Below are 24,139 nucleotides of genomic sequence, written 5' to 3'. Positions count from 1 at the left end.
ACAAGTTGTTGAACTTACCAGGACTGGAGAAGAAATTTTCCAGCAACTCATGAACATGCCATCCAAAGCCATCTTAGAGAGCATGGGTTTGTTTGTTTTATTTTTTAGATTTTATTTATTTATTTGACAGACAGATTGCAAGTAGGCAGAGAGGCAGGCAGAGAGAGGTGTCGGGGGAAAGCAGGCTCCCTGCTGAGCAAGGAGCCCAATGTGGGACTTGATCCCAGGACCCCAGGACCATGACCTGAGCAGCAGGCAGATGCTTAACTGACTCACCACCCAGGTGTCCCAAGAAAAGGTATCTCAAATGAATTAAACTTTTATGAGGAAACAAATATCAACAAAATGTATCTCTGCCCCAGTGCAGAGTCCAGTTTCTTGATGGACCTATGAAGGGAGTAAATTGCAGCCCTCTTGCGGAGGGCATGGATCATGGCACTCAGCCTCTAGCCCAGAGTGTTTACACCATGCTCCAGGGACAGCAAGATCCTTGTCCCTGTTTTCTTCCCTAATCATGGGTCTTAGGGAACCCTGTGCATGGTGACTCCAGAGTGTGTTGGCAGTCCTGGTTTTTCACATAACCACAAATCCTTATTTATTTATTTATTTATTTATTTATTTATTATTTATTTATTTATTTCCACAGATCCTTCTGGTTTTTTACACTTGGGCTCTTTCTTGAATAGGGCAGAAAACTGTGGAATCCTAGAGTTCCCTGAGGCAGGCAGCTCCCCTGCCACTGTCTGCTGGTGCCGGCTGCATTGGACCCCTATTTTAGAAAAGGAAGTGAATGAAGTTCAGGGAGTCCTGTCCAAGTCAGAACTCCTTAACCAGGAATGGTTATCGTGGCCTTTTCAGAAAAAAATAAAATGATGGTGAGGCATCACTGTGTTTGGAAAAGTGGAAGAAATAAGGGCTGGAGCTGTGTACCCCTAGGGTCTTGCTTCTTTCTGTCTTCAGAGCCCAGCCCAGAGCTGGGACATAGATCTTAGGACCCTGTCATCTCCCACAACAATTTGAAGGCGACAAAGTAAGAAAGCCGGGATGCTCTTTTCTCCTCACTTCCCATCTTTAGGTCCCTTCCAGTCTCCTCCCTCCTAGGATGGAAAGCTCAGGCTGAGCCCTACCATCACCACCCGGTCCCCCTTCCCCGTATCCCTCCGTCTCCATCCCCCTCTACCCCTGCGGAATCCTGGGGCTTTGCCCTCCAGGGACTTGCCCTTCCCCCTATGGTGCATTTGCAGCTCCAGGCTCGCGGCAGCCGCGACCTGCTTCCCATAAACCTCTGCTTCCCGGCCGACGCGGGCGCCAGCTCCCTACCCAGGAGTCCTTGCGCGGCCCGGCGCAGCGGACACCCAGGACTCCAAGATGGCGTCAGTCGGTGAGTACTTGTACCCAGTTAAGGTTGCAAGGTTGAAGGCAGGACCCGTGTTCCGGGATTTGGGGCTCAGAGCTACAGTGGGAGGGGAGAGGGCTGCGGAGACGCCTGCCCTTCGCTCAGGGCCTTCCCTGTGGCCTCACCAGAGGTGCACCGAGCCTTTTGCTTAGAGCCTTTCACCGTTCGACCCTTCGCTCGCTCAGCTGCGCAGCCCACCTGCCCAAGGGGCCCGCGTCTCTCGGCTGCAGCGATGGGAGTGAGAGCCGCCGGAGGATGCTTCTGCGAGTTGGGGACTGCACCACCTCCGGCCACTCTTCCTCCTTGCTGAATATTGATCCCGTCGTAGCCCAGGCGCTTTGCATTTGAACCCTACGCGCAACTTCTGCCCTTCTGAACTAAGCTGAAGCTCAGATTAAGCTCCAGGAGGAGCGAACGCCTAGGACGGTGCCTGAGATCACGTCAGGTTGGACGTGTATGTGTGGAATACGCGTTGAATAGGCTTAGAGAGGTGAGGTGACTTACTCAAGGTCACGACTAGTGAGAGGGCTGAGCTGAGATGCAAACCTCGTGGTAAACGGAGTTTAAATTGCAAGGATGGCCTTATGATCTGCAGGTTTTTCAGTGATATGCGTGAGTAAATCTACACTTACCAGAATGTGCACACTGATTTTTTTTTTTTTTTTTTTTTAATACGGAAACCATGTTTTAGTCTTAGCGCCTCTCTCAGTAGCCTTGTCAGTAAGCTTCTGTCTGGAACATTGATCCCATATTAAAGATGAAAATAAGGGTCAGCAATGTGTGTGGCCTGCCTGAGGCAGAGTTTTGATTAACCTGTGTGTTTCACTCAATTTTTATATTCCTTTAAGATTTTTATTTAATTATTTGACACAGAGAGATCACAAGTAGGCAGAGAGGCAGGCAGAGAGAGAGAGCTTGGGAAGTAGGCTCCCCGCAGAGCAGAGAGCCCAATGTGAGGCTTGATCCCAGAACCCCAAGACCATGGCCTGAGCCAAAGGCAGAGGCTTAAACCACTGAGACACCCAGGCGCCCCTCGGTTCTTATATTCTTAATATCAGCCTGGAGAAACGAAGAGGGGATCAGAAAAGATGAGAATGGTGCTATTTTTCCCAGCTGTAACAAATGAGCATGAGAATATTAATCAGCGGTGGTTGGATTGTTTAAACAAGAGGCCGTGTGAAAAGGAGGCATTGCAACTCAGCATCACTTCAGTAGAGAGAAGTGATGAGCACTGTGGACGAAGCATTAAACAACTTAGTACGTGTAGGTTCTTGAAACACTGCCTGGCCTGCTGTTAAGAGTACTTGTCATCTCAGCTTCCACTTTGTGACCTTGGAGTGCGGTCATGCCATGGCTGGCCCATTCACCATCACCCTAGGTGAAGGAGTTGAACTCCCAAGTCTCTGAAGTACTCAACAGTCTTTTAGCTGGTGTCTTTCGCCAGAGCATAAAGCCACTAGTTCATTAGCAAATAAAGTGATGGAAATATGAATTAACAGCAGTAGATGAGATTGGGTCAGCAAACTGTGGCCAATGGGTTAGATTTCCTATGATCTGTTTCTGTATGGCGTGTGAAATAGAATGGTTTTTTAAAAATTAAAAAAAAAAAAAAAAAAAAAAGTCACAGAGGCTCTTTACTCTGTGGCCGACCCCTAGGCTGGATTTAGCACCCAGAAGACACTTAGCATTTTCATGCCTCTCCATATAGGTGGACAGTGTGCTTTTTTTGAAGTCATAAAATCAGACCAGGGAGCCACCTGCTCTTCCAAGAACATACGGTCCTTTCTCAGCCTTCACTGGAAGTCTGTTACGACTACGAACTGTGTGTGGGGTTGCTCCTGTCTTTACATAGCTCATAGACAGATAATTTCCATTTACATAATATCTACAGCTAATTACCAAGGTGGCTGGTGTTTTTTTTTTCTTTTCTTTTAAGATATTTATTTATTTGAGAGAGAGCAGGAGAGCACAGGCAGGGGGAGCAGCAGAGGGAGAAGCAGGGAGCCCAATGAGGGGCTCAATCCCAGAAGCCCAGAATCATGACCTGAGCCAAAGGCAGATGCTAACCAACGGAGCCACCCATGTGCCCCGATGGCTGCTGTCTTAACTTTATTTTACAAAGGAAACTGAGGCACAGAGGGCAGGTACTTGTCCTAGGGCACACAGCAGCAAAATGGCACTGAACTCAGAATGCGTGACTCCCCCAAATCTGCCCTGTTTACCACTGCCCTCTACTAGTGGGAGCCAGTGATTGCCTAGGGGGAGAGGTGTGCAGCACTGCGGGAAGTGTTGGAGGGGAGGGTTCCAGTTTTGCTGCTCAGGACTGAAGTCTTTGTCTTCCATTAAGAGACACAGTCTTGGAAAAAGTGTAGATGTGCCTCTGACCAGTCTGTTGATCTCTCAGGGTTTTATGATGGTGCTGTATTTGGCTCTTCTTAGGCCCAATGTGAATTTTCCCCCCGTCTTTATAAATTTCTTAGTTTTTGTTAAGGAAACCCTCTTTATATGTCTAAATATACAGAAAAATGAATTTTATTTTTATTTTTTTTTTATTTTTTTTTTTAAGATTTTATTTATTTATTTGACAGAGAGAGATCACCAGCAGGCAGAGAGGCAGGCAGAGAGAGAGAGAGGAGGAAGCAAGCTCCCCGCCGAACAGAGAGCCCGATGCGGGGCTCGATCCCAGGACCCTGAGATCATGACCCGAGCGGAAGGCAGCGGCCCAACCCACTGAGCCACCCAGGCGCCCCAGAAAAATGAATTTTAAATTGTTGGCTGCTTTCTCCAGTGATGTGCCAAGGCACCATGCCAGCCTCTGAATGTGGTTGTGAGAATGCTGAGTATGTTTTCATAAGTTTGTGGGATCAGAAGTGACCTGATTTTTTTTTTTTTTGTTACCAGCCTTATCAGTCAAAAATACTTTGACTTAAAACAGTTTCTTTTGTATATCTCCCCCAACATAGTCCTATGATTAAAAGCATTTTTAAACCTTTTATTATGGACGATTTCAGAGGGAAGGGAAGCAGTAATGTAATGAACACTTTAGACTCATTACCCAGCGCCAACAGTTAGTAACATTCGGCCCTTCTAGTTCCATCTATACTTTTGTCCTGCACTCCCCACCATGTGGCCATATATAAAGCCAGTTGGTTTTAGAATCAAACGTTTACACTCCTCACTGCATGGAAGAAGGCTTCGGGACTGTAGCAAAGGTGCTGACTGTGTTCTTGTTCAAGAAGACACATGGTATAGTTATTCTTGGACCACGGCCTTCTGAACCAAGTGAAGACAAAACTGGCCTGTAAAAATGTGTACTTGTTAAACTTTTCTGAGAATAGCATGGACAGGGTGACAGAGAAAGGTATAGGCCATTCTCTAATAACATGATTGTGTGGTATTGCTATCATTGACACTAACCTCTCCAACAGAGATTTGGATCATATCCCGAAATTCATTTGAGACTGTCTCATGGAAAAATAGCACCACACTAATCACATCACAGTTTTGTTTGTCAAGGAACTAAAGGGTGCAATTAATCCCTAAAGTCCTGCTGCTTAAAATGTCCTTAAGTTTGGGCGCCTGGGTGGCTCAGTGGGTTGAGCCCCTGCCTTCGGCTCAGGTCATGATCTCGGGGTCCTGGGATCGAGTCCCGCATCAGGCTCTCTGCTCGGCAGGGAGCCTGTTTCCTCCTCCTCTCTCTCTCTGCCTGCCTCTCTACCTACTTGTGATCTCTCTCTGTCAAATAAATAAATAAAATCTTTAAAAAAAAAAAAATGTCCTTAAGTTTGGTTTGTGAGCCATTTCTTTGTCTACTTCTGTCTTTTTCGTTTGTTTCACATAGACTGTAATGACATTTCAACAAGAATAATATAATAGTTCACAGTTCCGAGTGATGTTCCAAAAGCTTTTACATAGATTCTCATTTAGTGCTTGGAGTAAGCCATTTCACAGCTCAGAGGTTATTTAGGAAGTGCCTGAGGTGAGGTAGGCAGGGAAGGAGGCTTTTTAGGGAATGGCATTTAAGTTGAGCTGGCTGTGTGGTGATCTAAGAGCACGGCACATACAAAGGTCCTCAGGTAAAGAAGCAGAAAGGGGTCTGGTGGAAGTTAGGTGAGCCTGCTAAGGTAAGTGGGTGAGGTGGTTGTCTGGCGATAGAATGTTGGCTCCTGAGAACAAGGCCCCTGTCTGCAGTCAGTGCTGTAGCTGCATTGTGGAGCCCACTGCCTGGTATACAGTAGGTGCTCCGTATTGTTGGATTGAGACTAGATAGAAGGTTCAGGCCTGTTTATTTGGGACAGACGGCCTAAACCGTAACCCTCAACCCATGTCTGCAAGTCTTAGGCTTGTGCCCCCACCTGTCACTTGTGGCCTCTTGACGAACACTGGATCTGGTCCATTTGGGCCAATGTCCAGGTGACCCGTAGCAGATGAGAAGCTGCCATAAAGCCATGTATTTCTGTTCATTGCCCGACCACCCCTGCCCTTGTTAAGTGTTGGGAGATGTCAGAAGATCTGTGGGGTTCCCTTCAGTGAGGCTGGTCCTTACCGAGCCTTAGTCTTTCCTTGGTTCCCCAAAATGGAGAAGAAACCTTTCTTTGATTTGGTCTGAGTCCTTCTGTGGTTGGTAATCTTTAAGAAAGGACAATAGTCTTTGACTCCTTGCCTTGAAGAGGGTACCTGCCCAGCAGTTTTGTTTTTTTTTTTAAAGATTTTATTTATTTGACAGAGAGAGATCACAAGTAGGCAGAGGGGCAGGCAGAGAAGAGGAAGCAGGCTCCCTGCTGAGCAGAAGCCTGATGTGGGGCTCGATCCCAGGACACTGGGATCATGACCTGAGCCGAAAGCAGAGGCTTTAACCCACTGAGCCACCAGGCACCCCTGCCCAGCAGCTTTTTAAATTGATCTCTGTGGGAAGGATGAGAAAGGAGACTATTCTCTCCTTATGAGCATCTGAACATTCACAGTTCTGCCCCCTCCGGTCCCCTTCCTAATCTACTCTTAAGCTGAGATAATTATGATATGGCCTCAACCTGGAGCTCTTCCTGTTCTGTCCCTAGTCTCATTGGAGTATTATCTGGGGCCCATTGGATCATGTGGGGTGGTTTTTATTATGGCATTTATCATTTAACATTTTATTATGGCATATTAACATTATGGACCCAGGTAGGATGCTTGAAGTATCAGATTGTCTGCAGGAGCAGGGGAGCCAGACCTAAGACTGAGCCCTGCCTCTACTGCCTGCATGCTGTGTGAACTTGGCCAAGTTGCCTCACTTCTCTGAGTCAGTCTCCCCCACTCATAAAATAAAGGCATTAGCTCCTTACTATGAAGATTAAATGAGGTAATACATGTAAACATTAGTTTTGTAGGCATTTTTCTCTTCTGTCTTCCACTGGATTACTTAATTCCTCATGGCCCTTAGGCTCTGTTTTTACATAGTTATTCCCAGTAAGGTATTATTTCAAATCTTGATCATTAGTAAAACTTTACATATCCTCTGGCTTAAAACAGAATTTCGTGTGATAGAGTTATTCGTAATATTCCTTGTGTGCAGCCTCTGTGTAGTGACTTTATTGATGGTTGAAGTAAGTGACATAAAAGGATGCTATTTGTCTTACTGGAGGGTTTTCAGTGTGTGTTTTCTGCTCTTCCTTTTCAGTACCCCTGAAGGAGAAGAAGCTCTTGGATGTGAAACTAGGAGAGCTAACCAGCTGGATACTGATGCGGGATTTCACCCCCAAGGGCATTGCTGGCGCATTTCAAAGAGGTCAGAGCCATGTGTAAAAAAAGAGCAAATTTCTGGGTCTTTTGGTCTCCCTTTCCCCTGAATTAATCGAGCAGTCAAGGCCTTGTCTCCGACCAGTATGTGGAGGACAGGGTCAGACTGTTAGCCCCTGAAGTTCGGTGTTTGACTGGTGACTGGCCCTATCAGAGGCTGGTTCTAAGATTAATTTTAGCCAAGAAAATGTTTTCTGCTGCTTGGAATTAGCACCACTGCCATCATCTTAAAGAAGTGTCTATGAGCATTTTTGTCATAAGATGTCTTAAAGAGGAGAATGAGTTTAAAGCATAGTGGACATTAGTCCATAATGTAGTGCTCATCCCCCTGTTAGGCAAAACTTCCAGGATGGATGTTTGAAATGATCTGTCCTTCAGGTCTGTACATGGTCACATCAGTCCCGTGGGGTCCCTGTCCTCATTCTAGGAATCAGAGACTCACATGAACCCACAGATGCTGTGTAGTCTCTGGCTTCAGGCCCCTCTGAGACCTTTCCTTAGCTCAGATTAGAATTCTCTGCCTTTCCCCCATACTTAGTGACAACAGTCCCTGACTTCATAAACTATAAACTCTCACTGCTGTAAACCCGGGCCTTCTAGAATCATTTCAATCTTTTTTTCTCAGCCAAGCCACAAGCCCAAAAGAGGGCAGAAACTGTTTCCTCACTGGTGGGGGTACCTAGCAAAGAGATGATGGCACAAAGCCTTCTTCCCCAACAGACAGACCTCGCCGGCCTCAGCCATGTGGCCTTTATTTGGAGTTGGATTTTGGGTCAGAATTAGGGTAAGGGGATCCCTCGGGCTGGATGTGAGGGTGAGGTGAGATCAAAGGCTGGCGGGCTGAGCCAAGTCTGTTAAGGTGAAGGCCAAAGCATCAGGGTAGGATCCACATGGGCCTAGTCCTGGGCTCCTAGGGCAAGACCCATGGGGGGACTGGTGCTTTTCCCGTAATCAGGCAGTGAATTTAGGGTGAGTGGCTTCAAGAGTCAGAACGGAACTGAGTCCCTGAATGTAAGACAAGACTCGACTTTGCACCGCGTGAAGCATTCACAGCAAACCGTGGCCTCCTCTCGTGTTTGCAGGTTACTACCGGTATTACAACAAGTATGTCAATGTGAAGAAAGGGGGCGTCGCTGGGATTTCTATGGTGCTGGCAGCTTATGTGGTCTTCAACTACTTCCGTTGTTATAAGGAACTCAGTGAGTGTCTCTCTGGTCACCCCATCCTCTGGGTTTTCTCATTGCTGGGTGGGACTGGTTCGCTGTCAGGTTTACGAGTCTGTTCTATGGCAGCTGAAAAATTGGGAGGAACTTAGGAAAATATAGTATAGAGGATGCTATTTTAAGCGGGAAAATTGTAGCAAAGAAAAGATGAAGACAGGAAAACTAACACGAAGCCAGATAAAGGTAGTACTGAAGCATTCTGTAAGGTGCTGCAGGCTCCACTGAGGGTTGGTGGAAAATTTTGGCTTCATGTTCTTAGCAGCCAGTGCGAAGAAAGAAACAGGAATGGTACAGTCCGGCGTCTGTGCTGTGTTCTGGAAAAGGGCAGCTTGTCCTGGGTCTGAGGCCCGAGAGGAGCTTATGGGTGGGAGATGGTGGCAGAGGGCCTGCGGCAGCCCCCACCAGTAGCCCCCACCGGTCAGAAAGCCAGGGTGATGTTGGCTCTGGAGGCCAGGCTCTCGGGGACTGGGTCTGAGTGCGTGTTCCTTCTGGGAAGAGGCTGGCCAGGCAGCAGATTAGCTCCTGAGGTGCTACCTCCACGTCTGCTCGTTCTGAGACCCTGGCAGGCAGGTTCCGGGTTATCTTCTGAAAGGAATTCTCAGGATGGCTTTCTCTCCCCTATCTGCCATCTTGCGCTTTCACTACACCTTTAAAGAAACTTACCATCTTGCCTTTTTAACTTCAGAACACGAGCGGCTACGCAAGTACCACTGAAGAGGGCCCAGTGTGGAGGCGCACGCGCCGCATTCCTGACCATGACCTTTGCTTGGCACCCTTGAATCCTTTCATATCCTAATTCAGAATTAACGTCCAATAAAAGATGACTGGTACTCGGACTGCTTGCCTGGTGTAGCCGGTTCCCTGCCCACTCCGAGCTTCTGCTGCATAGTTCCCAAAGGGCCATTCATGTCCACAGCTCAGGCCTTCGAACCAGTGGGCTTCGGGACCTGTCCCTGCTCACAGGAGGTGGGCTGTCATCTAGTTAAGCCTGTCAAGTGCCTGGAGGGGTCTTCCTGCTCTTTGCACCTGGAGCGTTCTAAGCACTTCTGGCTTTTTGTCAGCTGATGCTTTTACATCAGAACAGAGGCCCCCCCCAACTGCTTGAGAATGCCTTCCCCTCCATCTTGCTGCCAGGCTGCAGTCTTGTGGGCCCTCCTGCTAAGGAAGGAAGCTGCCTTGCCTGGGGTAGGAGTCAGGGAAGCAAGGGAAAACACAGGCCCTGACTGCCTGTATCCACCCCTCCCAACCCCATCCTTACCCTTCAGCAGAGATCTTCCTTAAAGGGACAGTTAGAGACCAGTTCTGGGGTGTATGGGAAGAACAAACTGATGCTGTGGCAAGATCTGATTTGAATAAGCAGGTATCATCCAGCATCTGAGAGGACATAAGAACCTCACTTTGGCTGTTCCAAACAAGGCCAAAGCTTCCAGACTTTACCAGCTGCCAGTACAGAGTCCCTTCCCTCTAGGAGATGTATGTGTCCAAAGGGGACAAGGAAGCACCGATATCAAAGTTTTGTGCCCGGGCATTTCACGCAGCCAGCAGCAGAGTCCTCTCCTTGGCGTGGGGGTCCCTGAAGTAACGAGACGCAGCTTAAAAAACAAGCTTTTAATCAACCTCATAAAAAGTTCTTGTGATGGAACTTGAACGGGCCCAGTTGCCCAGTGGGTTGCAGGTGACAGTTTCACATTTCCAGGTTTGGGGGTGGGGGGGAGGGGGTCTCCGGAGGCCAAAGCTGAGTGACTGTGCAGATGCTTGGCGGGCCAGGAGGTAGGTGCACAGATGGACCGCGGCCTCGATTTAATGGGTGCTCTGCAGCTCCAGCTGAAGGTACACTTTGAGATAATCCCATGGTCAAGTAGGTGCTCCAAGAAAATCAGCCCAGAGGAAAAAGACCCTCACCCCGGAGAGCCCTGCGCCCTTCCTCTCCACCACTGCCACCTTGGAGCAGGACCAGGCTGAGGCAACAAGTGCACTGAAGTTTGCCCCGAAGGGCTGCCTGGTTCAAATCCCATCGACAGGCACAGCTTCTGAACTCAGCAGGACATGGAAGAAGCAGGCATGACCTGGTCGAAGCTTTAAATGATCCACCAGCCCCGGGGGTCACCAAGAACTGGTGTTTAATGATGAGGCCTCGAGGGGAAGGGCCACCTTCCACACCGACTGCTTAGCACAAAGCCCTTTGCCACAACCTCCTCCCTTCCCGCAAGGGCGGTGTGCAGGGAGATCGGACAGGAGGTACGGATGCTAGACAGACATGATGCCGACTTGGAAGGACCAAACTAGAGCACTTGTCCCCTTTTAAAAAAAGATTACAGCAAAGTGATAAGGAAAGTGACAGACGTAGCCCCTCAGAACGAGAACCCCAGCGTGCCTGTCTGCCAGCCCGAGCCAGCGCTGCACCAACACTGGCGTTAAACAGTTCGACGCACGCTCCCAGCGAGGGCCCAGAGTGGTTCCCGGCAGCGGGGCCCTCTGGGCTGCTCTGAGCTGGCTCCAGCTGCTGTCACTGTCCACTGAGAAAGGCCAAGTGCCCTTTGGTGCATCTGTTGGCGTAGTGTCCTTTCTCGCCACACTGGGAACAGCAGGGAGGGAGGGAGGAGACAGAAAAAAACCACCATTTTCAAATGCAATTTTCAAGTAAGGTTGCACCCACCGAACACCAGGTTAGGGATGGGACTCTGAAATTCTCAGTGGCACAGACTTTCATTCAAACACGAAGGAGAAGGAGCTCCAGAGTACAGTGGCCCAGAAGCTGCAGCAGCTCGGCAGATGGACGAACAGCTGCGAGCCAGAGGCTGACGTGAGAGCACGCAGCGGGGGAGCTCCTGCAGGCCGGGCCCGTGTCCACACAGGCCTGTCCACGGAAGGTCTCACGGTGGGCGGCAGGACGGTGAGAATCCCGTGGCACCAGAGTTCCCCCACCTGCCTGGGTACCAAGCCCCTCTGTGTGGCTGGCCCGTCACTTACCTTTCTGAGGCACTGTTCTGGAGACAGGAGACAACAACGTGAGAGAAGCCACCAGGCTCCTCCCCCCAACTTGGGGACTCATTGTCATGGACACAGGGCTGCTGCACCCAGTTTTCCCTCCTGGCTCTTGCACACTTGCCCAAGCTACCCCCAGGCGGGTTTGTTACAGGATCAGAGAGACGGGACAATGGTTAGACTTGGGCAAACGGACCCAGAGCATCACTTCAAAAATCCAGCACTGATTCCGACTCGCCCCGGCGGATTATCCAGGCCCTTCCTTTGCTTCTCTCTTCGTTCATTCAGAAAGCGGAAGGGATTTAAAACGTTGGACGGCAGCCTCAAGCACTGAACAGAGGGTCGGGAGGAGACAGGTGGGGGCACCCACTCTGCACTAACCCACCCAGGGCCCTCGCAGTCCTGGCTTCCTCGGCTTGGAACGCTGGGCTCTACCCGGTCCCAGCGCAGATCTCCTGCCTGCTCTGTCTCCTGACCCCACAGGCCCCGTGTTCTCAAGGTTGCCTGATCTGTAGGTGTGACACTGTGGCTGAGTGGCCCGTGGAGCCGCCAGCTGGCCCTTCCCACCAGTGAGAGAAGCAGAGGGGACGAACCAGGCCCCTGCTCACAGCACCTGGCGTGTCCATCGGCCTCCAGAGCTGATCCTGGAGAACCCAGGATTCCCACGAGGTGCCTGTAAAGTGCGTGTGGTGAGAAGAGGTAGTAGGTTCTAGCTCCACCTAAGTTCAGGATGTAGGAGAACCTGTTGCAGAGTCCCGGGACGAGAGGGGCCGAGGGCCAGGATGCCAGCGACACTGCCTCGAACACCTGCACGTCCTCGTACTGGGTAGTGACTGGTCGGAGGCACAACCCCTTTTTGTACTCCCCTCACCTGGTGGGACTCAGACTCAGACATCTGCAGCCTTTAGTGGTTTGGGGCCCCTGCCGTCCCCTCCCCACGGAACACAGCCCCCCTCCCACCCAGGAAAGAGCGCTAACACTCTGTTTCAGCAGGGCTGGTCCAGAGCAGGGGCTCGGTGAGTGTCTCGTGTCTGTGGGAGTGGCTCAGCCTTCCTGGAGGGAAAGTTCTAGGACCAATTTAAGCTAAGCATACGTCTCCGGACTTGGACCTTCTACTTGTAGGCATGGATGCCGCTATGAGGCAAGAGCTCACAGACCTCTATGTGTCAGATTCAGCACTGGTTTTAGCAGCAGAAACTAAACTGCTACCAGCAGAGGACTGGCAAATTGCAGTTCTGTTAAGGCACCAGTGAGACAGATCAGATTTACATTTTCCGACAGAATGATCCACAACGTATTATCGAGAAAAAAAAAAAAAAAAGACTTTGGGACATTCTGTATCCCAGGGCCCTATTTATATTAAAATGGACTTTCCTTGCCCTTGTGTGAATATAAAAGTTTGCCACAGCAGCTCTCCACGTGGGATGTGAAGGAACACCGAAACCCAAAGACTGTGAGGACACAGCCCGCGGGAGCAAGCGGCTGGCTCAGGAAAGCGGGGAACGGGGACACCCCTGCTCCCAACGTTCCTGTGTCATCTAAACGTTTCTACCCGAAAGGTAACTTTGTATTTTGTCTAATAATCCCCACATCTGAAGTTCTTCTGGCCTAGTTCTGTTATCAGTTGTTTCTGCTGACTTCCCTCAGTGGTGGCTGTTTCCTTCTAGGTTTTGTGATTTTTAATTACGAACTCATTCTTCAGGACTTTAGCTGTGGGAATTACATGTGATTGCGTTGAGAATAAATTTCCTTGCAGAGCCAGGCACCAGGGGCCCCCATGTGGGGCTGTTTCAGATTGGAAAAGTCAGTTTCTGGCTTTCTAGTCCTCACTGGGGTGTGAATACGGCCCCGAGCTCATGAAGGTTCCCCTGGTGACTGTAAACTCTCAAGGCACTGACCTCCACCTTTCCATCCGGAGCTAAGAATGAGACGGTTTCAAATAGGTTTTTAAAAAGTTCACCCATTCTGAGGGTGTGTGTGTGTGTGTGTGTGTGTGTGTGTGTATTGGTGGGAGGAGTGCTTTTCTGTGTGGGCTTAAAGCTTTGTCCCCTTCCCTTGGGGACGCCTTGCAGGATGTGAGGACATCCAGAGGCTTCAGGGCTCACTCCCTTCCCAGGCACTTGTGCTTCTACTTTATTCCCAGCCTCCCTTTCCGACAAGCTCCGTCCTGTCATCAGCAGCGAATGAACGTGTGAAATGAAGGTTGTGATCATTCACTTGGCCTTGGTGCGTCGTGGAAGGGAGCAGGATGGTCTCTAGCGCACCAGAGTAGCCCATTTTCACTCTAACGGCCCAGAAACAACGACGGTATCCTCTTTCAAAATGAACTCTATGGGAAATGAGGGAACGGCCTCGCCCCACCCCCCAGCCCTGGGACTCACCTTGTAACAGGTGACCTGCTCCAGCGGCCGGGGTCCCCGGTTGCCCGCGCTGCTGTTCTGACTCTGCATGACCCCGATGACCTGCGGGGCTCTCTGCTGATTGGGAGAAGAGTTCTGACTCGTTAACTGGATCAGGGAGGACGACCTTTGTAACGGCGGATTGTTACTTTGCTGGAAAGAGTTACACAACACGGTTTTACTGCGGAAACCACGTGCACGCAGACGACCAATGGGGACAGGAAGAAAGAGGGCGGGATTGCGCCCGCGTGACCAGCAGGAAGAAGGGGCTTCCATGGCGGCCCTGCTCAGGAGAGCGGGCAGAAAAGAAACATCTGGTGATGATGGCAGGAGCCGCTGCCCGAAAAACACCATGCAGACACACAAGAACGAAAAATAAAAGTAGAAAACAAAACACCAAAGAGACGAGGAGGTCTCTGGGGCAGCAGGGCGAGGGCATGAGCAGGCCTTACTTTTGTTTCTGAGGTTCTAGCTTCAGGTCAGGATGAACGCTTGGTTCAGCCAGATGTTTAGCAGCCTACACGGCGAGCAACAGTCACAGAAAAACAGTTGGAGGCTGACGTGCTGACCTGCGGTCTAGGGGCTGAGAGGGCCCTCCACTAGGGAGTCATGTGAGCAAGGGGACAGGGGCTCCTGGGGTGGGGACTGGATGGCTAGGCCACCTCCCAACCAAGAGGGTTCCTGGCTCTGGACCTCGTAAACTCAGGAGCAGTGAGCTAGAAACCCCCGGTTGTCACGGCTGTTTCCACACTCAGGAATTCCTGGCTTTGCGATGGGTTCTATTTGAGTCCTCCCACAACCGCCTGAGGGCAGGAGTCACCGCAAGGAGTCTGGCCGGCCCCGCGCCTTCCTGACTTAGCCTGTAGCACGCAAGGATGGACAGGGCTCTGGCAGTGGGCTCAGAGGTCAACCAAGTCAAAGGTAAGAATTCAAGATCAGTAGACAGGTTTACTCAGCCTGTGGAGACCCTGCTTAGCGTACCCGAACAGCCTGTCTTCTGGGCCCCCAACCCTCCACTCCCATAACCAAACCCAGGGTGCCCTTCGTTTTGGTCGGGGGTGGGCGCTGCAGATTCCCATTGGTCTCTGGCATCTCTTCCTTTTATGCTTGAGAGGATCACCTCATTGTGGGGTCGTGGGACCCCCTTGTCTAGGAAGGTGGAGCCAGCTGGTCCTCCTTCCCTGCTCCCAGCCCGCCCTCCCTGCCAGGAACCTCCACACGGGGCAGCAAGGACACTGGCACGGGCGGGAGGACCGGTCGGCCCCAGGTCAGCTCGCAGGTGGCTCCTGCTCGGCTGTGGGACCTCAAGTGAGGCCCCCCTCAAGGACTTTGTTTCCCTGTTTATAAAGGGAAGGGCTGGAACCTGAAGCAAGAGCAGCAGACCCATAGCGCTCATGCTGCCCTCCACTCTGGCTCCCGGGGGGCTGCCGCACGGCCACTCGCCAGGCCAGAAGGGAAGAGAAGCCCAGGGAGCATTGGGCTCTCGCAGACAGCCCTCCACCTCTAGAGGGGGATGCAAAGTTTTCTGCTGGAACTCAGGGTGACTCCCCTCCTGTCCCACCTCCGCCCCTGTCTCTCACATGTCGCCGGCCGGGTGGGTGGCCGACTGCGTGCCAGGGCAGGCACCGCTGGGGCCGGGGCACGGTACCTTTGTCGGAGGCTGCGTCTGCTGTGGCAGTGGGGGCTGCTCGGTGGTTCCCATCGGCAGTTCAAATCGAGGGCTGGTCACCCCGCAGCCAGAGGGTATGAGAACAAGGGGAGGAGAAGAGGGGATGAGAGAGGCGCCAGGCCAGGCACTGTTCTCAAACTCTGGCTCTGGGAAATCACAGGCAGCCTCTCTGCCCAGACACCGGGCAAGCCTGGACGTGGGGTGGGTGCTGGCTCTCTGCTCTGTCCCTGAAGCCTTGGGAAAGAGGCGAAAAGTATGCACTTGCCCGGACTCAGACCCAGCTCTGCTCATACCTATAGCCGTGGGACCTGCAGCAAGTGCTGTCCTCCCACAACATGCACCCCTTTCCCGAGGGTCTAGCTCAGCTGCCAGACCACCTCTAGCAGGACATGTTCCCTGGCTCTCGCCTCGGGAGTGGGACCAAGTGTGCGGCACCCACCCACCTGCCCACGTGTGGTGCTTCTGTGCAAGGTTTCAGTGGGGTGGATGGAAGCAGCCCGGACACTGGGGGACGCCACTGTTCTGCAGTCCCCGGATTAGTCCGACTCCATAGTCACCCCAAGTGACAGATGTGCGTGAAGGCCCATGAGAGGAGCTATGAGCCCTGCTGGGCAAGGAGAACCCAGCTTCAGGTGCCAGCCCTACCGCCATGAGGCCCTGGCCAGTGGCTGAGCCCTGAGCCTCGGTGTTCTCAGGTGTGAAATGGGGACATTCTCTATTCGATTCACACACACACTTGTGAAGAGCTATCTGAACTAGTGTACATGGAACCTTGAGGTTATGGCCTCCACAGAGGAGGCCCCCAAACTGAAGTCTCCTTCCTTTAGGGTCCAGGTTCTTAACCAGAGGTCCCTAACTGACATGCAAGACATGAGCTTTCCTGGACCACGGACACCAGCTTTCTTCAGATCTAGGACCCAGGAACGGTTAAGTGCTGGCCTACGAGGCAGAGCCACCTCTGAGCTCAGGGAGCAGTAGTGGCCCCCATCCCAGGCCCAGTTGTGACACCGGCAGCGATCAAAGGCCAGGTGGACACAGGAAAGATCTAGAGGGCAGCAGGGCCTGGGGCAGGAGCAGGGTGGGAGAAGAGGGTCTGGCTACTCACTGCATGAATTTACACGAGGGCCCCTCCGGGCAGAATCCCACGAGGTAATTCACACAGATGACTCTCCGTGTGTGCCGGTGCCTGCACAGGGGACCTGCGGAGCCAAGTGTCCAGGACATTCAGACGCCCTGCTTCGGGGGATGCCCTCGTGCCCCTGGGCCAGTCAGAGCCCTGCCCACACCACTGCCTGGGGTGCAGAGAACGAGAGCAAGGCCCCAGCTGCGGGCTCTGCCGCGTATCCATTCACGGGGGTAGCAGGCAGGGCCCACGACCTCTTCAATGCTAGTTTCCTTATAGAAAATACGGGAGAGGGACGCCTGGGTGACTCGGTTGGACGACTGCTTTCGGCTCAGGTCATGGTCCCGGAGTCCCGGGATCGAGTCCTGCATCGGGCTCCCAGCTCCATGGGTAGTCTGCTTCTCCCTCTGACCTTCTCCTCACTCATGCTCTCTCTCACTGCTTCTCTCTCAAATAAATAAAAAAAACCTAAAAAAAAAAAAAAAAAAAAGAAAAAGAAAATACAGGAGAGAAGGCCGTCCACGCAGGAGGTCTGGGAGGCTCAGGTGACCTGAGGGTGTAAAAAAGCCTCACTAGCCCCAGACGGAACAGGTGGGACAGGCAGAGGGTCGTGTGAGCATAGGAAGAGAGGACTGGCCTCCTGTTGGGGGCCCGGTCACCCGCCACCTACCATGCTTGCAGAAGCCACGGTCGTACCAAGGGCAGTCCTTGATCTTGGACTCGGGGTCGATGTGCAGGAAGGGGCACTCCTTGTTGCTGCACTCCCCTGCAGGGAAAACCAGGTACACATCCAGCGGGGCAGCTCGGCAACAGGGGACTCAAACCCCCCTCAGCTTTTCTCAAGGCTGTGACCTGCTGTGTGGCAGAGGGTCAGGTGCTTCTCATGTCCCCTCCTGGCCTGACAAGCCCTGAGCCCCAGGGCAGTGTCACAGAGCCTTAGTCTCCTGACCTATACGGGGACTGTGTACATGATTTGTACATGGTGCTTCCCTCTCACGTGTCCACACTGCCTTGAGGGTCAGGGACCCAGAGCCGGGCACAGGGTACACACTCCTCAAATAATTCATGGCTCTACCCCTTATCTACCCCCAGTGGGGTATCCTGGGCACTGGGGGAGCCCCAAATGCGCAAAGGCATTCCTGAGTCCAGGAAATGACTGGTCTATTCTGATCAGCCCTTCGCATCTACGAGCCGGGACAGGGGAAAGGTCTAAGAATTCTGCTTCTTTCAGGACAAAAGTAGGGAAGACTTGGGAACTCGAGGCTGGATCCCTGGGGTTGAGTGCGATGGAGACTTTGTGGCGACAGCTCGTCTCAGGAGCAACTGACCCATCCCCAAGCTTGCCCTCCCCGACCCATGTTACACATGAAAGGCCAATCTGATCTCCGTTGGTCAGAGAAAATGCACGCACTCCTTCCCAGACATACCAGAAATCGCTGTGAGGTGCAGCCCACCCCTCCCCAGGCTCCCCACTCCCCGGCCATACTGGCTCCCCACCCGTGCCCCCACCTGACCAGCCCCTTCTTAGCCTTCCGATCCTAGCTCTGCTCTCACCTCCTCATACAGGCCTTCCCTGACCATTCAGCCTCAAGGACACAATGGTCCTCGTGTGGTCCCATCACCGTCTAGCCCCTTGAGAGCACGTCCTGCAATAATCTCCATCTTTGTCTCACTGGTGTCAGTGGCCTCTTTCCCTGGGCCACTAGGGCAAAAGCACCACGGGACAAGGACTAGGTCTGTCCTGTTTACTAGGATTCTCACTTGTGTCCCAGGTGAGAGGAGCTGCAGACAGTACCTGCGCACCTGGCGAGGTTCTGTCGGGGGGGCGCACCTGAGGCATCGGGGGGCTGCGGTGCCCAGCAGGAATGAAGGAACCCAGACCAGGCTGCAGAGGTGCCCTGAAATGTCTGTCCAGGAGGGCTGGTTCCTGCCTTTGGGTCCAGATGGGAGATGGCTCCCATGGAAGGGGATGCCCCCTTCCCGTGCTGATTCCAGTATGGGTGAGGCAGGGTTGGGAAGCCTGGGTCCTATTTCTGACCCTCTGTGCTCTAACTTCACAGCTTAAGCTACCTCTACAAAAAAAGCCACAACTGTCTTTAATAACCTGGTGGGCCACCCCTGTTGGGCTGCTGGAATTAGCAACCGTGCGGCATGCCCAGCACCACCCAGCCCACCTTGGGGAGCAGAGCAGACGTCCGACCTCCTGCCAGACCCCAGCACAGGGCCAGCATCGCAGAGCCAAAGCCCACCCTCATCCTGACCAACAGGGCTGCTTTCTGTGTAACCTGGCCCCCAGCAGAGAGCCAGGGGTTCAAGTGCCACCAGGGAGCATAACAGCTCTGCTGAGCCCTGGCCCACCCCAGCTTTTCTTCGCAGTCCGCTCAGGACAGGAAAGGGCACTCATGTTCTCTACACGGGGATTGAAGCGATCTCAAGGTGAGGAGTGGAGCTCTTTGCCACCAGGAGACAGCCCCCCGCTTACAAACTATTACCTGGGATCACTTTCCCAGAGAGAAGGAACCAACTGAAGCCCCGGGGACAAGGAGTCGCCATGCTGGAAGCGGCAGTTGATTTAGAGGAAAAGGCCACTGGGAGCAGAAAGGCAGCCTCCAGCCAGCTGCACTGCGCACTCACTTGCTACATGACCCTGCACGGTCGCCCAAACTCCCCAAAGTACTGGAAACTAGCGGGCCAGCTGAACTTGGTGGGCACGGCCTAAGGTTCTGAGGCCAGAAAGCTGGGAGATGGCAGAAAATGCGGGTACCCGAGCAGCTGCTTCTCCCCTCTGGGCCTCAGATCTGCGTGAAGCCTCCCCGGGGCTCCCAAAGCCGGGCATCTGCTCACCAAACTTGGAGTAGAAGTAGCACTCAGGCATCTTGGTCATGTCATACTCGTGCAGGAACTCACACTGGTCCCCCTTCTTGCACAGTCCTCGCAGCCAGTGTTTGCACACAACGGTCTTCTCACCGCTGATGTGGCGGAAGGGACACATGCCCCCTGCCGAGGAAGATGGGGTACCATGAGGAGGGCGGGGCCTGCATCCCACACATCCCTCCAGTACCTGAGAGCGACATGTCCTGGAAGGTAGTGGATACCTCTTGGCGGAAGGCTATGTGATTTCAGGCAGCACCGAGCCACACATCTCAAGTTTTAGTACTTAGTTTACGTCCGTGTGTTTTGAAAAGACCTAACTAAAGCATCGAATCATGATTTCACAGACATCTCTAAGGGTGGTGGGGGAATGAGCTTATTTCTTAACTGAATTATAGTTCTAATGATATACGTAGACATGGCAAAAAATTGTAGGGGTAGTAAAGGAAAGGCTGAGGTTTGGGAAACACAACCCTTTATAAGAAACAAGGTGGGGCGCCTGGGTGGCTCCGTGGGTTAAGCCTGGACTCCAAGCCGGTTTCACCTCTAGTTGTGAGTGCCCACTTAGCAACCAAGAATTAAGAAAGAAAATCAACCTTGGAACTGAAGAAACGCATTGTACACAAACTGGGGGAGGTCTCCCTTCTGTAGCAGGACCTGAGCGATCAGCCGCCAGCTGGGACAGAGCCATACCCTTGGAAACTCCTATTTCTAACTTGTGGCTTGGCAGGACCACTGGGAAGGCCCAACCGGAATGAGGCTGTGACTGGGAAAGAGCTAGACCAGCCTCTTCTAACGGAACTTTGCAGGGATGTTCTTATATCTATGCCGTCCAATATGGCAGTCCTGGGCCACATGTGTTAACTAACTAGGAGCCACGTGTGGCCAGTGGCTCCTAGTTAGTAAACACAGAGAGAGCTGCAGTGCCCTGTGTTAAGGACAGCTGTCTGATAGAAGGTGGCGGGTTAGAAGGCAGAATTACCAAGTCCAGGCATGGGAAGAAGACCAGGGGTCCAGTGGGAGACGAGAGTCTCACTAGACAGCCCGGATCAACCTGGCTGATCTACCCAGCACGTCTACTGTTCTGTAGTAAGTGACTGAGTTATAGAACCAAACTTGCCGAAAGCATCCATTAAAACCATTCCCTTGCTCTAATTCTATGTTCCTTACTCACTGATAAAAATTTAGTTTCCAAATAAATTTGCCTACAGGAAGAAAAATGCCCAGACCTATACTGGCACTTAAGGTCCCAGCAAGCAATCTGTCTCTTTCTGAATTAGTAGATAGTCTGGTTCCAGGAGCCCCTGTTGGAGTCTGGTTAGTTTGAACAAGGCTCCCCAGGACAGACTACTGCTGGGTTTTCGATGACATGATACAAAGGATAATGAGCTTGTACAGACTGTAGAAGCAAAAAGGCTTCTACTGGCTCAGCCACTCGCTAACTTTGCAATCTTGAAAAGTTCCTGAACACCTCAGTGCCCGGCCCTTCTGACCATGTCACAGGTCAGCTTATGGCCACAGGCTAAGTGAGGTGAGGAGGCAGACTCAGAGTGAGGTTCCGCCCTGTGTTGTAGGTTTCAGGCAGAATATCCCCTCATGTTCCTTGCCTGTGAAGTGCAGTAATTTCATCTAGGGACACAGCTAGTCTTTAGAAAGCAATGTAAGCCCGAGGCCGGCTGGCCTGAGTCTGCTAGGGCACAGGGTGGTAGAAAGCACCTTAGGATGAATGTTGGAGAGTCAGGGGATTCTTACCTTTGCCACAGGCAGCTTTCAAAAAGAATTCACAGACAGCAGCCCCTGACTCTGCAGAAGGAAAGGAGAGGCGTCAAACAAAGTGAGGTGTGCCTGAGGACAGCTGAAGACACGGGGAGGGGACCCTTCTTGCCTTTGACCCATGAAGGGTTCAGGGTCTGGCAAACAAAACAAAACAAAACAAAACAAGCAAAAAACAAGGCCTGGCAAACACCAAACAATGCTGCTCATTTCAGACACTCACTGCAAAGTGAGACACCAATGTTGAGACCAGTCACTCTGAGATCCTCCTCTAAGCGAGATGCTTTCAAGGAGTTAGGAGTGGGTGTGGGAAGGATGGGGCACAAATTCACAGAAGTTAAGCACCCCCAGTTCGAACTCGGATTTTCCAGAGGGCTAATTCACAGGCCCTTTAACATGAGGCAAAAGGAGGGAATGAGCTCACAGGAGGCACAAACAATCCAATGGGGACTATGAGGCGGGAACAAGCTCCAGAGAAGGGGTGGGCCTCAGAGGAGATGCTACTCCGGAGGGAAGAGCATAATGGAAGGCACAAAGGCACTCCGGCTGCCCGCGATCTAGTTCATAGTGGTGCAATACCAACACAATTATTAAAGGTACAGTCTCTGCTTCCCCAGAGGCAGCCATGGTGTCTGTTAGTGACTCCAGGGGGTAAGCCTTCAAAACGAGCCCAGGAATTCACTCGCCATGGCTGCTAGAATAAACCGTCCATGGCTTCAGTTTTCTCTACCAGCCGGCATGTCAGAGTTGCTGAAAATCCACTAACAGCGTCTTGGAAAGCCACTTTCATACCTTGCTTTGCTAATTTGCGAGATTCCCGAGATTCCCGGAAGCAGGCAGATTTGGCTAGGACAGACTTAAGGCTGTCAAGGGGGTATCACCATTTGCATCTCAAAAAGCTTAAGGCAAAAAGTTGTCACTTATTTGCATTTCAAAAAGTTGAAAAAGCTTTACATTAAGAAAAGCATCATAGAATATTTCTGGGCTCTTCTCAGAGGCTAACAGTTGCTTCATTCCTTGAAGCCAGAAGGGCACAGTCCTGGGGCCTGGGTCTCAGGCAGACAGGTTAAGAGTATGCCTTCAGGGGAGAACTGACACTTCTCCCAATCTAAGATAACAATGAAGTGCTGCGACAAAGGAGAAAAAATTGTGGCCTCCCAGGGCTTTAACGCACTGAAGTGGCTTGTGGGCAGAGTGCTGAGGGTGACTATCAAGTCTGAGGTCCAAACTAGGGCAGCACCTGTGGCCAGGCATGTCCTTCAGCCTCTTCAGAACAGGTATGTAGACCCCTCGCTACTCACCTGCCCTCACAACTCAAGTATGTGCGGTCCCAGGCTGGAGAGAAGTGGGTGGGAAGGAGTTGCCTTACTGGATGGTTTCATGGCCTCAGGCTAATGCCATCAACACAGGGAAAGACCACATGGGCAAAGGTGGTCGTGCACACAAAGGCAGAAAGTGATCACATGTGTCCACTGGTCAGCAGCCACTTGGAAGATGTGTATTGTAGAGATGCAGGTTGTGTGGGTATAAAATAAGGTTGACAGAAGTATGTTTCAGGGGTAGAAGCAATATCTTACAAAGAAGCATCAGCATGAGTCGGACAACTCAGGTCACGTGTTTTTCATGAGCAATGTGGCCACTTGAGGGGAATGAGGCTACAGGGAGGCTCCTCCAGGCCACGGAGCCGTGGGAGAACAGGGCCTCTGGCAGTTATGGGACACGGCACAGGGAACTGCAGACTGAACCAGTCAAGAACACTGGAGAGCTCACCTGGCTCCACCACGTACCTAGTTGCCACCGATTTGTCTTTGGCATGTCCCTTCCCCGCCCAGGCCTCAGATGCCCCATCTGTGCACTGAACCCAAGGGCCTCTAAGCTTTAATGTTACAACATTAGATTCCAAGTATGTCCAGAAAGGAGAGAAGAAAACTGCTAGTTTATTTTAAAGCACTAGACAGCACCTAAGTTGGGGGTGGGGGAGCTACCATCTGAAGGTGGAGAATGAAGGGAGCTTAAGCAGCTGCTCAGGTGTGATGAATGGCCTGAACTGGGGTCCAGAGGAAAAGTGAGGGATTAGGCTCCCAGGAGTGCACATCCTACAAAGGAGCTTGAGAGTCTAACCTAGAATCTCCCACAGAGAGGGACAGTGGGCCTTCCTCCAGTAAGACTCTTCCAAGCGCCTAGTTTTGATGAAAGCAAGGAGAGGGTGCTCAAAGTGTGGGGGGGGGGGGGGGGGGGCGGTGGTGCTGGAGGTGGAGAGAAGGAATACCTAACTATTTTCTTTTAGTTAGGGGAGGGAAGTAATTTCCGATCCGGGACACCAGCTTTCATTCAAGACTTATATGAACAGCCAGACCTCCTGAAGACTGTATTAGAATAGTCCCAGGGGTTCAGAGCTTGGAGAAAGGGGGACTCCCGAGTCTGAATGGGGGAAGGAGGGTCCCAGGATAGGCGAGGAGTTCCAGGACCGATGGGGAGAAGGTCCCAGGACCCAGGGAGAGGGCGTCCCGAACCGAGGGGGAGGGGTCCCGGGGCCGAGTCGGTCGCGCCCCTCGCCCGCGGCCCCGCGCTCACTGTCCATGCCGGGGAAGGGCAGCGGCTGTGCCCCGAGCTGCTGCTCCACTGCGATCTCCAAGTCGAACTTGATGTGGTCCACGCTGGCGATGATTTCCTGCATGGCGGCGGCGGCGGCCACACCGGCCCGACTACTCCTCAGGTCCCTCGCCGCCCTCGCACCTCTACCCGCCACCGGCCCCGCCGCACACGGTCCTCCGCCTCGCCGTGCCTCGCCGCCGCCGCCGCCGCCGCCGCCGCCCGAAGGATGCCGGGAGCTCCCGGAGCCCGCGCCGGCCTTTGGCTTGTCCAGACCCGGCCAACAGAGCCGGGAGGACGGGACGCTTCGCTAGGCCAGGCTAGCCGCCA

The 24,139-nt window shown here is 52.4% G+C and overlaps 2 protein-coding genes across 5 annotated transcripts; one reads left to right on the top strand and one right to left on the bottom strand.

The window, feature by feature from the left end:
• Positions 1-1,292: 1,292 nt before the first annotated feature.
• Positions 1,293-9,233, top strand: ATP5MF (ATP synthase membrane subunit f). Its single transcript, XM_059414449.1, has 4 exons — positions 1,293-1,381; positions 7,056-7,163; positions 8,257-8,373; positions 9,083-9,233. Exons 1-4 carry the CDS (start codon positions 1,369-1,371, stop codon positions 9,109-9,111), a joined length of 267 nt encoding a protein of 88 aa, XP_059270432.1. The 5' UTR covers positions 1,293-1,368; the 3' UTR covers positions 9,112-9,233.
• Positions 9,234-9,990: 757 nt separating this feature from the next.
• Positions 9,991-24,081, bottom strand: CPSF4 (cleavage and polyadenylation specific factor 4). Of its 4 annotated transcripts, none has more exons than XM_059414438.1 (8): positions 23,792-24,051; positions 21,197-21,247; positions 19,418-19,570; positions 17,244-17,339; positions 16,556-16,649; positions 15,430-15,502; positions 13,764-13,934; positions 10,813-10,972 (listed from the first exon to the last, which is right to left on the bottom strand). In XM_059414438.1, the coding sequence occupies exons 1-8, from the start codon at positions 23,892-23,894 to the stop codon at positions 10,904-10,906; spliced, it is 810 nt and encodes a 269-aa protein (XP_059270421.1). In that variant the 5' UTR covers positions 23,895-24,051; the 3' UTR covers positions 10,813-10,903. The 4 variants fall into 4 exon arrangements, with proteins under 4 accessions (XP_059270424.1, XP_059270421.1, XP_059270422.1 ...); XM_059414439.1 differs by having other exon boundaries at positions 13,764-13,859; positions 23,792-24,046; XM_059414440.1 differs by having other exon boundaries at positions 13,764-13,856; positions 23,792-24,046.
• Positions 24,082-24,139: the final 58 nt, after the last annotated feature.

The sequence above is a fragment of the Mustela nigripes genome, chromosome 11 (assembly GCF_022355385.1).
Source record: "Mustela nigripes isolate SB6536 chromosome 11, MUSNIG.SB6536, whole genome shotgun sequence".
Lineage (NCBI taxonomy): Eukaryota > Metazoa > Chordata > Mammalia > Carnivora > Mustelidae > Mustela > Mustela nigripes.
The sequence above is the reverse complement of the archived record's forward strand: the minus strand, read 5'-3'. Positions and strand labels throughout refer to the sequence as shown.